At 41.0% G+C, this 15,530-nt stretch overlaps 1 protein-coding gene across 2 annotated transcripts in view; it reads right to left on the bottom strand.

Moving 5' to 3' along the window:
• Positions 1-15,530, bottom strand: part of ercc4 (excision repair cross-complementation group 4) — a 238,271-nt gene that overhangs the window by 34,355 nt on the left and 188,386 nt on the right. Inside the window, exons 1-2 of one of the 2 annotated variants that reach the window (XM_059979326.1) lie at positions 13,570-13,784; positions 565-745 (exon numbers count right to left, since the gene is read on the bottom strand). In XM_059979326.1, coding sequence (XP_059835309.1) covers positions 565-745; positions 13,570-13,743 — 355 coding nt within the window. In that variant the 5' untranslated portion in view covers positions 13,744-13,784. Of the gene's footprint in view, positions 1-564; positions 746-13,569; positions 13,785-15,530 lie in introns of those variants that run through there. The other variant, XM_059979328.1, reaches the window with a different exon arrangement.

Below are 15,530 nucleotides of genomic sequence, written 5' to 3' on the forward strand. Positions count from 1 at the left end.
TTCCTGTATGATTTCAGAAGTTGCATTACACTTTTTAAACTCCTAGATTCTATATATATATATATATATATAAAAAGGGAAACAAGATAGCTTAAAATTAACCAAGGTCTCTGATCAGACTATGTAACAGTTTCTTCCCCCAAGCTATCAGACTCCTCAATGGCCAAAGACTAGACTGACACCAAATTACTGCCCTCTACTGTGTCTATTGTCTTGTCTATTAATTATTGTAATGCTTGCACTGTTTTGTGCACCTTATACAGTCCTGGGCAGGACTATAATCTAATGTAGTTTATTTTTTTTCTGTGTTGTTTTCATTTAGTTTAATGTAGTTTTTGTACTGTTTCATATAGCACCATGGTCCTGAAAAACATCTCGTTTTTACTGTGTACTGCACCAGCAGTTATGGTCGAAATGACAATAAAAATTGACGACTTGACTGATCAAAACCATCATATTTCTCAGTGCAAGAACATCAGGTTCATCTTACAGAGCAACCTGATATTAAGACACCTTAAGAACAAGCCATTCCTTGGGGGGAGGGGGAACATATAAATTGCTCACCTGTAATTAGATTAGAAGGAATACGATCTGTTAAAAAATCAACAACCAGAATCCGGCTCGTCACAAATAAGACTCCACCTTCTGTATACACAGCATAACGCTCACTGCTTGGAATTTCATTAGTAATAATACGAGGAAGATGGGACACTCCTTCAGACCGTAACTGCTCAATAAAATATTGCTGAAACATAAAAAAAACAAGACATTTCAAAATTCTTTGTTATATAACTATTTTCAGTTTTGTGCACAGGGCAGTTGAAATGTACTCACAACATGTAATTCGGTTGCAAAACCTTCTTTACTTGCCCTACTTCATTTAATGTTTTGTGTTTGCAAACCCCCAGGCTCTTTTGTGGCAGCAACACTGAATATTCCATCATTTAGTTTGCCTCATTTTCCCAAGTAAACCACATCACTATGCGTGTGTCTATTATCTATCTGTGCACATTCTCCTGAAGTTCATCATAATACTCCTCAGACTCAGAAGCAGGTTTATTATCATTGACATATGTCATGAAATTTGTCCTGCAGCAACAGTACAGTGTAATACATAAAAAAAATACAAGTTACAAAAAGAAAAATACAAAAATTAAATAAGTAATGCAATGAGGGATCAAAGTTGTGAGGTAGTGTTCATGGACCATTCAGGAAGCTGATGGTGGAGGGGAAGATGATGTTCTTAAAACATTTAGGTTTCAACACGTCCTCTCTAATAATAGTAATGAGAAGAGGGCATATCCTGAACAGAGTCCTGAGGAAAATATCTTGGACTGAAACATCGACTGTTTATTCATTTCCATAGATGTTTTCATCTGTTTGGAATTCACTAGCTGGTTCAGAAAAAATCAGCACATTAAAAAAAACATTAGGATGAGCACATAAACAGTCCCAATCTACAATTGGGAAGCAGAATTGACTTCAGCAGCCCCAATATTTCTGGCAAGCGCACAATGGACCATATAGCTGTGTCGCCAGCCTGTACAAAGACGGGAAGGTTTAACTGAGGAAGATGCTGAGCATTTTCTTCATCTTTCCTTGTAAGTAAGACAGCAACATACACTGATAGTTCACTGCTGGATTATAGAGGAGAAAGTGAAAGGAACAATTAAAGTTTGGAAAGTAGTTTTGCTTTAAAGCCTGTTTGAAGCCATATAGTTAGCCAGAAGAGGCAGAATTAACTCATTATGCCTTGACTGTCAGCTGCTACTATAGCTGCAGTGGCAGAGGCACATTAACAACATTTAAAAGGTACCTTGATAGCTACAAAGATAGGAAACATTTATAAGGATATAGGCCAAATTGTGGCAAATCAGACTTGCTTACTTGGGACTCTCGGTCATTGTGGACCAGTTGGGTTGACGGGCCTGTTTCTGTGATGTGTGACTCTATGGCCCCCATGTCAGTCAAATATAATTTTCCTTTGATAAATCAGTGTTTTCATTTATTCAACATCATGTTTTTCATATTTTTGATTGTGAGTATCGACTTTGAAGCCATTCTAACCAAGATATTATGCTGATTGGTCCAACAGACGATATTTGCAATTCAACAATAGTACCACTGGAACACACTATATGCTCACCACTACTTATCTCTTGGGTCTAATTAAGGATTAGAAGAGTATACCTTTGTAATCGTCATTCTTTTTTTTAAACCATCTGAACTTCACAATTTTCTACTTTGAGAGCTGATAAAGGGGAAATACTTAGTTACGTATATAGGCAACAATAAATATATGAGTTTGGCAGGGTTTATATAACAAATACCACGTTTATTAAACACTGAAAACAAACCCCCCAAAAGTAAACAAACACTAACGTAACCGGAAACAGCTGCTGTGCGGCAGCTTAAACAGTTCTTAAAGTGATGTTGCAAAAACAGTTCTTTAAAGTAGGATTGCCACAAGTTCAAAATGCTCACAGTCCATTTAAGGGAGAGACTTTTTAAGACGATTTAGATTCTCTTTCACGTCGTTTTGCTTCGATCCCCGAAGTCGAACTTTTCCCATGAAGAATTTACAAAACGTAATGGCTTAAAGGCACTGACCTTCCCTTTATCACACTGTCCTCAATCTTTTCTGCTATTCCGCAGAGATTAACACGAGACCAGTCAACAAATTCCTTCTGAATAAGGATTAAACAAGGTCGAACCCGTTTCACCGTCAAAATAGATTCTCCTCGATCGTTAACTCCCGAACTCCGATCTTCACTCTCCACTGATTCTCAACTAGCAGTATTGTAAAGAAACTGGTGGCAATGACCTTTTAAACTTTAGGCATTAGATAAAACTTCATCTTCAACTAAACTGTGTCATCACATTAAATCATGCAGGGGCATAAAGTCAACATTGCAAATCCCGCCACGAACTGCCCTTCCTCACAGGGAGGGGTCCTCCTTTTATACCCTGTAAAAAAAACTGTCACATGATGTCTACTGGCGGGAAAATGATGTCTCCACCATCACAAGACCATTACCTCAAGTCCAGTATAGCTTCAACCCCAGTCACGTGACAAGGGTACCACTATCATGTGTCACAAGTACGTAACAACTTCAAATATTATCCAAATATATTTTAAAAAGATTTCTTTCTCATCCCCTCTATTACTATATTGACAGCATTCTTCTCCCTTGTGAAATGAGAACAAAACTTTTCACTCAGTACATCAATCATACCCCCCCCCCCCCAGAAGTTCTTTTTGTCACCATATATTTCAGTACTTCTTCATTATGCTTATGCTTAAGACTTGCATTCCCTTTTATGGCATCTGCCAATCTGAACATTGTACAATCGTTGACACGTTTGTATTAAGGTATCAATCAGCTCCCATGGAAAATAGAAGTATATTAGCTTTTTCCACAAATAAAACAACGGTGAATTAAAAAAGAAATTAAGTGGGGGAAATTCTAGTCTTTGAATGGGATGACTTACAAGTAACAATCATCTTCATTGGGTACATGATCAACAAGGATACATTTTGGAGTGTAAATTCAGGGTTGTGCATAGCAAATATGAAAATGTAATCAATGGGGTATACTTAGAGTACTTAAATACTAAAGTGTAATGCAATTATTTTACTCAAAAATATTCTTAGTATATGGTCATCAATTCTCCATTTACTTCTCCAAAATGGTATTTATCTAACTTAACATTGCCAGCATTTTAATTAGGTCTTTGAAGGAAAATTATATTTTAATTTTTAAAATCTCTCTTGCAGAGAGATTTAGGCCAGTTAGAAGAGTGGGCTGAAAGATGGCAGATGGAGCTTAATGCTGATAAGTGTGAGGTGCTACATTTTGGTAGGAATAATCCAAATAGGACATACATGGTAAATGGTAGGGCATTGAAGAATGCAGTAGAACAGAGTGATCTAGGAATAATGATGCATAATTCCCTGAAGGTGGAATCTCATGTGGATAGGGTGGTGAAGAAAGCTTTTGGTTTGCTGGCCTTTATAAATCAGAGCATTGAGTATAGGAGTTGGGATGTAATGTTAAAATTGTACAAGGCATTGGTAAGGCCAAATTTGGAGTATTGTGTACAGTTCTGGTCACCGAATTATACGAAAGATGTCAACAAAATACAGAGAGTACAGAGATTTACTAGAACGTTACCTGGGTTTCAGCACCTAAGTTACAGAGAAAGGTTGAACAAGTTAGGTCATTATTCTTTGGAGCGTAGAAGGTTGAGGGGGGACTTGATAGAGGTATTTAAAATTATGAGGGGGATAGTTAGAATTGACGTTGATAGGCTTTTTCCATTGAAAGTAGGGGAGATTCAAACAAGAGGACATGAGTTGAGAGTTAGGGGGCAAAAGTTTAGGGGTTAAATGAGGGGGAATTTCTTTACTCAGAAAATGGTAGCTGTGTGGAACGAGCTTCCAGTAGAAGTGGTAGAGGCAGTTTCGATATTGTCATTTAAAGTAAAATTGGATAGGATAGGAAAGGAATGGAGGGCTATGGGCTGAGTGCAGGTCTGTGGGACTAGGTGAGAGTAAGCGTTCGGCACAGACTAGAAGTGCCGAGATGGCCTGTTTCCGTGCTGTAATTGTTATATCTTTATATAGAATTAGTGAATTATGGGCATGCCATGCAAAACACACAAAGTGCTGGAGGAACTCAGCAGGCCAGGCAGCATCTATGGAAAAGAGTACAGTCAACATTTTGGGCCAAAATGTTGATTGTACTCTTTTCCATAGATGCTGCCTGGCCTGTTGAGTTCCTCCAGCATTTTGTGTGTGTTGCTCAGATTTTCAGCATCTGTAGATTTTCTCTTGTTTACGGGCATGCTATGTTGGTACCAGCAGTGTAGCGACGCTGCGGGCCGCACCCAACACAACCCTGGCTGATTTGATTTGATGCAAGTGATGCATGTCACTGTATGTTTTGATGTACATATGACAAATAGAGCCTGACTATAAATTTCAGACTACGATCTTGATCTTCAGCAAAAATAGTTTGGCTTCACTTGTCTATTGATTTCCTCAAACATCTTGATAACTTAACAAATCTTTCAATATTCTTCTAAATTTCATTGCATACAATTCTAGTTCATAATCACCCATTATAATTAAATTCTTAGAGTTCCGATATCATTTCAATCAACATAAGCTGCATTCACTGCAAGGCCAATGTGTCTCTGGAAAGCTGTGATGCCCAACAATCTTTTGGTATTGGCTAACTGGCGTGTGTCTCATTTCTGAATGATTTTTTAACATGCTGTATTCTAATCCACTTAATCGATTATCAGAGATATTTAAAGATGATCATTCTATTAGCATTTCCAATTACTGTTTGTACCTGTATGTGACCTGTGCATATGAGCTTCTCTGGACTCCAACTGCCTCTAGCACTTCATAATTAGAAAGTACTCCAAATTATTCTATCATACACTTATTAGAATACTACTTTGCAGTGTTTACTGAAGTTTACCTTTTTCACCTAATCTGTTAATATATTCTAACTGCTTATGCTCTTTTGGAAGAGGACAGCGAGGCTTGAGAGGAAGTGCGGCGGCGGCCATTTTCAAATTGTCCAATTGCTTCTCAGATCGGAGTTCTGAGAGGCAGGACTGCGCAGGCGCGTGAAGGAGGCCCGGGAAGGAGGGAAGATATATAAAGGGGATACTGAGTGAGGTAGTTCTCTTTTGGAAGAGGACAGCGAGGCTTGAGAGGAAGTGCGGCGGTGGCCATTTTCAAATTGTCCAATTGCTTCTCAGATCAGAGTTCTGAGAGGCGGGACTGCGCAGGCGCGTGAAGGAGGCCCGGGAAGGAGGGAAGATATATAAAGAACGCCGCCTTAAGAAGCGGGCAGCGGAGTGAGCCGGGCACAGAGTGTAGGGCTTGGGCTCAGAGGGCTTAGGCGGAAGAGGGCACAGTAGGCTTATCTTTTAGTTCTTGTATTTTCAGTTATTTGGGAGGTATGAGTGTGAGGACAGCTTGTTGTTCTCGGTGTCGGATGTGGGAGATCCTGGAGTCTCCGAGCCTCCCGGACGTCCACATCTGCGCCAGGTGCGCCGAACTGCAGCTCCTGAGGGACCGAGTTAGGGAACTAGAGCTGCAGCTCGATGACCTTCGCCTGGTCAGGGAGAGTGAGGAGGTGATAGAGAGGAGTTACAGGCAGGTGGTCACTCCGGGACCACGGGAGGCAGATAGGTGGGTTACAGTCAGCAAGGGGAAGAGGCAGGTACTAGAGAGTACCCCAGTGGCTGTACCCCTTGACAATAAGTACTCATGTTTGAGTACTGTTGGGAGAGACAGCCTACCTGGTGGGAGTGACAGTGGCCGAGCCTCCGGCACAGAGGACGGCCCTGTAGCTCAGAAGGGTAGGGTTAGAAGAAAGAGGTCCATAGTAATAGGGGACTCAATAGTCAGGGGCTCAGACAGGCGTTTCTGTGGAGGTGACCGGGAGTCCCGAATGGTAATTTGCCTCCCTGGTGCCAGGGTTCGGGACGTTTCTGATCGCGTCCAAGATATCCTGAAGTGGGAGGGTGAAGAGCCAGAGGTCGTGGTACATGTAGGTACCAATGACATAGGAAGGAAAGGGGAAGAGGTCCTGAAACGAGAGTATAGGGAGTTAGGAAGGCAGTTAAGAAGAAGGACCGCAAAGGTAGTAATCTCGGGATTACTGCCTGTGCCACGCGACAGTGAGAGCAGGAATAGAATTAGGTGGAGGATGAATGCGTGTCTGTGGGATTGGAGCAGGGGGCAGGGATTCAAGTTTCTGGATCATTGGGACCTCTTCTGGGGCAGGAGAGACCTGTTCAAGAAGGACGGGTTACACTTGAATCGTGGGGGGACCAATATCCTAGCGGGGAGGTTTGCTAGGGCTACAGGGCGGACTTTAAACTAGTAAGATGGGGGGGCGGGAGACTATTTGAGGAGACTATGGGAGAGGAGGTTAGTTCACCAGTGGAGCAAGTAAATAGACAGTGTGTGAGGGAGGAAAGGCAGGTGATGGAGAAGGGATGCGCTCAGCCCGAAGATGTAGGGGAGAAGAAAGAAAAGGATAATAAATTTGAATGCATTGTTAGGGATGGAAAGAGAGGAGGAGACGGAGAGTATCTTAAATGTATCTATTTTAATGCTAGGAGCATTGCAAGAAAGGTGGATGAGCTTAAAGCGTGGATTGATACCTGGAATTATGATGTTGTAGCTATTAGTGAAACATGGTTGCAGGAAGGGTGTGATTGGCAACTAAATATTCCTGGATTTAGTTGCTTCAGGTGTGATAGAGCAGGAGGGGCCAGAGGAGGAGGTGTTGCATTGCTTGTCCGAGAAAATCTTATGGCGGTGCTTTGGAAGGATAGATTAGAGAGCTCCTCTAGGGAGGCCATTTGGGTGGAATTGAAGAATGGGAAAGGTGCAGTAACACTGATAGGAGTGTATTATAAGCCACCTAATGGGGCGCGTGAGTTGGAAGAGCAAATGTGTAAGGAGATAGCAGATATTTGTAGTAAACACAAGGTGGTGATAGTGGGAGATTTTAATTTTCCACACGTAGACTGGGAAGCTCATTCTGTAAAAGGGCTGGATGGTTTAGAGTTTGTGAAATGTGTGCAGGATAGTTTTTTGCAACAATACATAGAAGTACCGACTAGAGATGGGGCAGTGTTTTGATCTCCTGTTAGGGAATGCGATAGGTCAGCTGACAGATGTATGTGTTGGGGAGCACTTCGGGTCCAGTGATCACAATAGCATTAGCTTCAATATAATTATGGAGAAGGACAGGACTGGACCTAGAGTTGAGATTTTTGATTGGAGAAAGGCTAACTTTGAGGGGATGTGAAGGGATTTAGAGAGAGTGGATTGGGTCAAGTTGTTTTATGGGAAGGATGTAATAGAGAAATGGAGGTCATTTAAGGGTGAAATTATGAGGGTACAGAATCTTTATGTTCCTGTTAGGGTGAAAGGAAAGGTTAAAGGTTTGAGAGCACCATGGTTTTCAAGGGATATTAGACATTTGGTTCAGAAAAAGAGGGATGTCTACAATAGATATAGGCAGCATGGAGTAAAGGAATTGCTCGAGGAATATAAAGAATGGAAAAGGAATCTTAAGAAAGAGATTAGAAAAGCTAAAAGAAGATACGAGGTTGGTTTGGCAAATAAGGTGAAAGTAAATCCGAAAGGTTTCTACAGTTATATTAAAAGCAAGAGGATAGTGAGGGATAAAATTGGCCCCTTAGAGAATCAGAGTGGTCAGCTATGTGTGGAACCGAAGGAGATGGGAGAGATTTTGAATGATTTCTTCTCTTCGGTATTCACTAAGGAGAAGGATATTGAATTGTCTAAGGTGTGGGAAACAAGTAAGGAAGTTATGGAACCTATGACAATTAAAGAGGTGGAGGTACTGGCGCTTTTAAGAAATTTAAAAGTGGATAAATCTCCGGGTCCTGACAGGATATTCCCCAGGACCTTGAGGGAAGTTTGTGTAGAAATAGCAGGAGCTCTGACGGAGATCTTTAATATGTCATTAGAAACGGGGATTGTGCCGGAGGATTGGCGTATTGCTCATGTGGTTCCATTGTTTAAAAAGGGTTCTAGAAGGAAGCCTAGCAATTATAGACCTGTCAGTTTGACATCAGTGGTGGGTAAATTAATGGAAAGTATTCTTAGAGATAGTATTTATAATTATCTGGATAGACGGGATCTGATTAGAAGTAGCCAGCATGGATTTGTGCGTGGAAGGTCATGTTTGACAAACCTTATTGAATTTTTTGAAGAAGTTACGAGGAATGTTGACGAGGGTAAGGCAGTGGATGTAGTCTATATGGGCTTCAGCAAAGCCTTTGACAAAGTTCCACATGGAAGGTTAGTTAAGAAGGTTCAATTGTTAGGTATTAATGCTGGAGTAATAAAATGGATTCAACAGTGGCTAGATGGGAGATGCCAGAGAGTAGTGGTGGATAATTGTTTATCGGGATGGAGGCTGGTGACTAGCAGGGTGCCTCAGGGATCTGTTTTGGGCCCAATGTTGTTTGTAATATACATAAATGATCTGGATGATGGGGTGGTAAATTGGATTAGTAAGTATGCCGATGATACTAAGGTAGGAGGTGTTGTGGATAATAAGGTGGATTTTCAAAGCTTGCAGGGAGATTTATGCCGGTTAGAAGAATGGGCTGAAGTTTAATGCTGAGAAGTGTGAGGTTCTACATTTTGGCAGGAATAATCCAAATAGAACATACAGAGTAGATGGTAGGGCATTAAGGAATGCAGAGGAACAGAGAGATCTAGGAATAACTGTGCATAGTTCCCTGAAAATGGAGTCTCATGTAGATAGGGTGGTGAAGAGGACTTTTGGAACGCTGGCCTTTATAAATCAAAGCATTGAGTACAGAAGTTGGGATGTAATGCTAAAGTTGTACAAGGCATTGGTAAGGCCAAATTTGGAATATCGTGTGCAGTTCTGGTCGACGAATTATAGGAAAGATATCAATAAATTAGAGAGAGTGCAGAGACGATTTACTAGGATGTTACCTGGGTTTCAGCAATTAAGTTACAGAGAAAGGTTGAACAAGTTAGGTCTCTATTCATTGGAGCGTAGAAGGTTGAGGGGGGATTTGATCGAGGTATTTAAAATTTTGAGAGGGATAGATAGAGTTGACGTGAACAGGCTGTTTCCATTGAGAGTAGGGGAGATTCAAACTAGAGGACATGATTTGAGAGTTAGGGGGCAGAAGTTTATGGGAAACACGAGGGGGTATTTCTTTACTCGAAGAGTGATAGCTGTGTGGAATGAGCTTCCTGTAGAAGTAGTAGAGGCCAGTTCAGTTGTGTCATTTAAGGTAAAATTGGATAGGTATATGGACAGGAAAGGAGTGGAGGGTTATGGGCTGAGTGCGGGTAAGTGGGACTAGGTGAGATTAAGGGTTCGGCACGGACTAGGAGGGCCAAGATGGCCTGTTTCCGTGCTGTGATTGTTATATGGTTATGTAGTTGTCAGACATCTATGTTGTTAGTATACCAATGACATATATAGTGAATACATTAAGGGACAGCAAGCAACATGCACAAAATGCTGGAGGAACTCAGCAGGCCAGGTAGCATCTATGGAAAAGAGTACTGCCGACACGTATACTTTTTTCCATAGATACCGCCTGGCCTGCTGAGTTCTTCCGGCATTCTGTGCATGTTGCTTGAATTTCCAGCATCCACAGATTTTCTCATTTGTGAAATGAAGGAATGGTGTAGTTTTACAAAATATTCCTTGTCTCATTCTGTCATCTTTTTAAAAAATATCAAATAAGATTCTCTCCAGCCATGGTCCTACCCTTCACAAATTGTCCCCTAACTCCCTTTGATCTACTGAAAACTTCCAAGATATTTAATTACCAGCTCTTAACTACAGATTCAAATAATTTCTTGACAACAAATGTGAGGGACTTTGAATGTTTAGCCCTCAGGTCTACTTCTCTTCCTAGTTATAGTCATAGAATGCAAAATGATCTCCAATTGTTCAATCCAAAGGAACAGTTTAAGAGAACACTACAGTTTCAGCATCTTCAATAATCTTAACTACTTTCTTTAAAAATCTGGGACTAAAGCTACCCGGTCTCAGGAATGTATTACTTCTCAGTGTCATTTTCCCTACTGTTAATTTGATTCTCCAGCAGAATAGTCCTGGTAAGTAGACTTCAGTTCCTTTTTTTTTCTCCAGAAGTTGTTATCATTATTTTAATCTGGTCTCTGAAGGAGAATCATATTTCCCAATAGGGTTGTGTCCTTCATTCATCACTAATTTCCTTCAGAGATGTGACACAGTAGTCTCACATTTTTCCGTGGTCACAGATGAAAGGTAAATATTTAATGTCTGCCATTTTCTTATTTTAATGTCACATTATCAATCTTTAAGTGCTGCATGATCTTATACCATGGAGGAACCATAACAAACTCCTACAGTCCCAGATAACCGTGATTTCAGTCTCTAAGGCCAACGTGTGAGCATCCTTCAGAAGGGTGAACCTACCAAAAGCATCCAGCCCAGACAGGGTACCTGACTGAGTACCAAAGACCTATGCTCATCAACTAGCTGGAGGGCTCACTAAGATCTTTAACCTCTTGCTTCAGCAGTCTGACATACCCACCTGCTTCAAGCAGGCTTCAATTATACCAATGCCTAAGAAGAACCTGGTATCCTGCCTGTATGACTATCATCCAGTAGCACTTAGATTCACAGCGATGAAGTGCTTTGAGAATTTGATGGTGAAACATATCAATTCATGCCTGAGAGGCTATTTGGATCTGTTTCAATTTGCCTACCGGTACAATAAATCCACAGCAAGTTCCATTTCATTGGTTCTTCACACACCCTGGAACATCTGGGCAGCGAAGATGCATATATCTGGATGTTCTTTATCGACTACAACTTTGCATTCATCCCCTCAAAATTAATCCAAAAGTTTCATGACCTTGGCCTCAATACCTCCTTGGGCAATTTCTCACGTGCAGATCCCAGTCAGTTCAGATTGACAACATCTCCACAATCTCCATCAGCACAGGTGCACCACAAGGCTGTGTACACAACTCACTTTACACTTATGACTGTGTGGCTAAGCATAGCTCCATATTTATATTACAGTTTGCTGAGAATACCACTGTTGTAGGCTGAATCAGATCAGCAAATAGGACGGAGGATGAAAATCTGGCTGAGTGGTGCCATAACAACAAACTCCTACTCAACGTCAGCAAGACCAAGGAGCTGATTATTGACTTCGGGAGGAAGAAACTGTTATTCTGTGAGCCAGTCCTCGGCAAGGGATCAGAGGTGGAGAGGGTCAACAACTTAAAATTCCTCCATGTTATAATTTCAGAGGACCTGTCCTGGGTCCAGCATGTAGGTGCCATTACAAAGAAAGCACAGCAGTGCCTCTACTTCCTTAAGAGTTTGTGAAATTTGTATGACATCTAAAACTTCCATAAACTTCTACAGATGTGTGGAGGAGAGTATATTGACTGGATGCATTACAGCCTGGTATGGAAACACTACTGCCCTTGAATGGAAAATCCTACAAAAAGTAGTGGATACGGCCCAGTTCATCATGGGTAAAACCCTCCCTACCATTGAGCACATCTACATGAAGCACTGTTGCAGGAAAGCAGCATCCATCATCAAGGGTCCTTGCTACCCAGATCATGCTCTCTTCTCGCTTTTGCCTTCAGGAAGAAGGTACATGAGCTTCAGGACTCACTTGTCCCATCACTGAACTGTTTCCACAACCCATGGGCTCACTTTTGAACACTCTTCATCCCATGTTCTCAATATTCATTTCTTAGTTGTTGTTGTTATTATTATTATTATTATTATTATTTTTTGTATTTGCAGAGTTTGTTGTCTTTTGCACACTGGTTGACTGCCTGATGGTGCTGTCTTTCATTGATTCTAATATGGTTATTGCACTTATTGAGTACGCCTACAAGAAAATTAATCTCAGGGCTGTATTTGGTGACACATACATATTTTGATAATAAATTTACTTTGAACTAATTGCACTAACTTAATTGTAAATGCTTGTGCATTAGCATTGCAACCTCTGATCAAAATTATTATGAAAACTTTCAATACTAGGTGTCTCTCTGTACCTTTCCTGTCAGATAGGATATGTAGAAAGTTTTTTTTAGGGTGGTATCACTGATGGGAATGTGCAGTAGATACGTACAGGGCAAACTGAAGAGGGAATGAAACCAGTGGGCGTTGCCATAGATTCACAGGACTCAAATGGCTTCTTTCTGTACTGAAATGGGAAAATCACTTTTAAAAAATCTTGAATTTATTGTTCCATAACTAAAAAAGTAATCAAAACCTCAGCCCATTATTTTCAGAGATTTCAGAAGATCTGCACATGTGCAGTTAACCATGCAAGTCATGATGGTGATTAACTTAATCATGCCTTGTCAGAATGTCAGCACTGAAATCTCTGAAAATACATCTTTTCAGTTATAATTATGTACTAAATATGCCAATAAAGTTATGACATGTCAATTAAAGGGCAAATGCATGTTTAACTCTTTCAGATAAAAACTTCCAAAATACCTTAAATACTTCCAAACTCTAGATTCTAGCATCTGCAGTCTATTGTGAGCTTTAAATGGCAAGTTTGCTTTTCACCGCCAGAGATTTTGTCTCAATTACACAATCTACATTACTTTACCTTTGATAAGACAACTAGTTGCAACCTCTTCAAGAACAGAACTAGCTGCAACAACACACCCCCATCGAAAAACAGTTGTAACCGCTTCCTCCTAAAAGCGCATTTGACAGCTGCTCTTCACACCACATCCTGATGTACTGATGCCCAGCCTCCCCTTTCCCTCAGTCCATCTCCCCTCTACTCCCTCAGTCCGGACGAAGGGTCTCGACCTAATTCTGTCCGGGCCAACAAATGGATAAAGTGGGGCGACGGGTCCGCGACAACTGTCACGGATGCTCGGCGAGGGAGGGTGCAGGCAACGGCACCGCCAAGCCATCCAATTCCGACTGACAGGCCGCCGCCCTGACCCTCGACGTTTACCTCTTCCGCCAAGTTGGTGTTCAGCACAAGCACCAGGTTCCCGGGGTCACAATATAGCTTGAGAAAATTCAGCAGAATCCTGTCTATACCCAAGCCCTTTGCCGTGATGACGAGGCCATCTTCGTGAAATAAGTCTAAAAAGATCTGGTTCTCGTGTTCCAAGAGAGGAGCCATAACACCGGCACCTCTCTGCTGCCGAGGAGCGGAATCCGACGGCGCAGGGACATCTCACTGTACCTCACTAGCTGACCTCCAGCCACATCGCCAACTACTGGCTACATAATATATTTACAGTATTCCTTACATTCAACCCTTACATACTGTTCGGGCCAAATTTGACCCGTTTTGAATTTTGACAGCAGTAAAAACACCCCAACCGTAATTTTTTTTTTTAGCCGAAATTTGATGACTTTTCCTAAAGTGACCCAAAATGCGTAAAAATGAAAATATTTTAAAAATGTTATACTTTTGTACAGGTGCTACAAATTTGACCCGTATCTATTGAAATGGATTTTAGATCTCTGAAACATTAATTAAGGCTTAATCACCCTTTATTAATGTCAGATAGGCTATTTGTACATTCTAAATAGAACTGTGGTTCAAAATTTGGTATTTATGAGTGGATTCAGGAGCTGGGTCAAAATTGACCTGGACCATACTGTAAAGGTATAGAATATTGAATTGAATTTTGGTTTATTGTCATTTAGAAACCACAACTGCAATGCAGTTAAAAAATGAAACAACGTTCCTCCAGAATGATATCACAAAAGCATACGACAAAACAGACTACACCAGAAAATCCACATAACATTTGGCAATCCCCAAATCCAGAGTCCGGAGAGGCTGCTGCATATTAATATCGCGCTTCCATCTTAGCGCATTCCCTGGAAAGGAGCTCCAAATCCACCAGACAAAACAAGACTACCCAGACACACCAAGTCAGGAGACCAACTCTACCACCCAACAAACCAAAAACTAAAGCTACAAGATCTACACAAAACCACATAGTTACAACAGTGCAAACAATACTATAATTGATAAAAAAAAGACCATGGGCACGATAAAAATAGTCCAAAAATGTTAAAAGACTGTAAGTTCGAAAGAAACTACCACACAGTTTCCACAAGTCGAATATGAGCAGTTATGTAAGGGTTAAATAACAACTGGGAGAATAAGATACCCAAATTTCAGTTTACTACCAGAGAGAAATATCAGGGAGAAATTTCAAGTGTCCTTTCATTTCCCTTGAAAGTTTCTGCTTATCCATGATAACAAAGCTAACTGAAATAACAAAGACTGTTTGATAGAAAGTTGAGAAACACACAGTGATGGAACCAGCTTGTTTTTCCACTCTGCGCGGGAAAGAAAAGATGTGGATAAGACAGTTCAGCTGAGTATTCAGTGGCAGAAGTATGGAACAGAAAAGCTGCATTAGAGATCCTCTAGAACTTTTTTTCCAAATAAGAGTTGCCAAATTATGTGTGAGGACTTTTATCAGCAAGATTAAAGTCATCCAATCACCTGCCTCTTCTCTTTCGCTTTGCCACCAAGTGATGAACCCTTCGAGAAATGTGCTACCTTTATTTGACTGTAATTTATTTACAGTGTACACTACATTATGTATTGCAAGTATCCTGTACTATCTCCCTCCATTGTATCTACCCTATTTACAAGACTTTCACACAGGTAACTTTGAGAAATCTTCCTTCTTTCTTAGTTTGGCATCTCCATGCTATAGCTGACAGAGGCTCAATGTTCTGCCATCTATTTCCTGTACCTCTGGTCTCAACATGTCTTCAACTCAAAGCAAGGACTGGGTCTCCATGTTCTTATGTTCACATCGCTACCTCTACATTCACTGCGTTACTGAGTATATGCAAGGACTAGGAGTCAAGTCACTGTGTCACCCGAGAGAGGCATTGTGGTGCGGGGCTCAGGCTGGAGTCGGTGCTGTCCCCCAG

The sequence above is a fragment of the Hypanus sabinus genome, chromosome 9 (genome assembly GCF_030144855.1).
Source record: "Hypanus sabinus isolate sHypSab1 chromosome 9, sHypSab1.hap1, whole genome shotgun sequence".
NCBI lineage: Eukaryota > Metazoa > Chordata > Chondrichthyes > Myliobatiformes > Dasyatidae > Hypanus > Hypanus sabinus.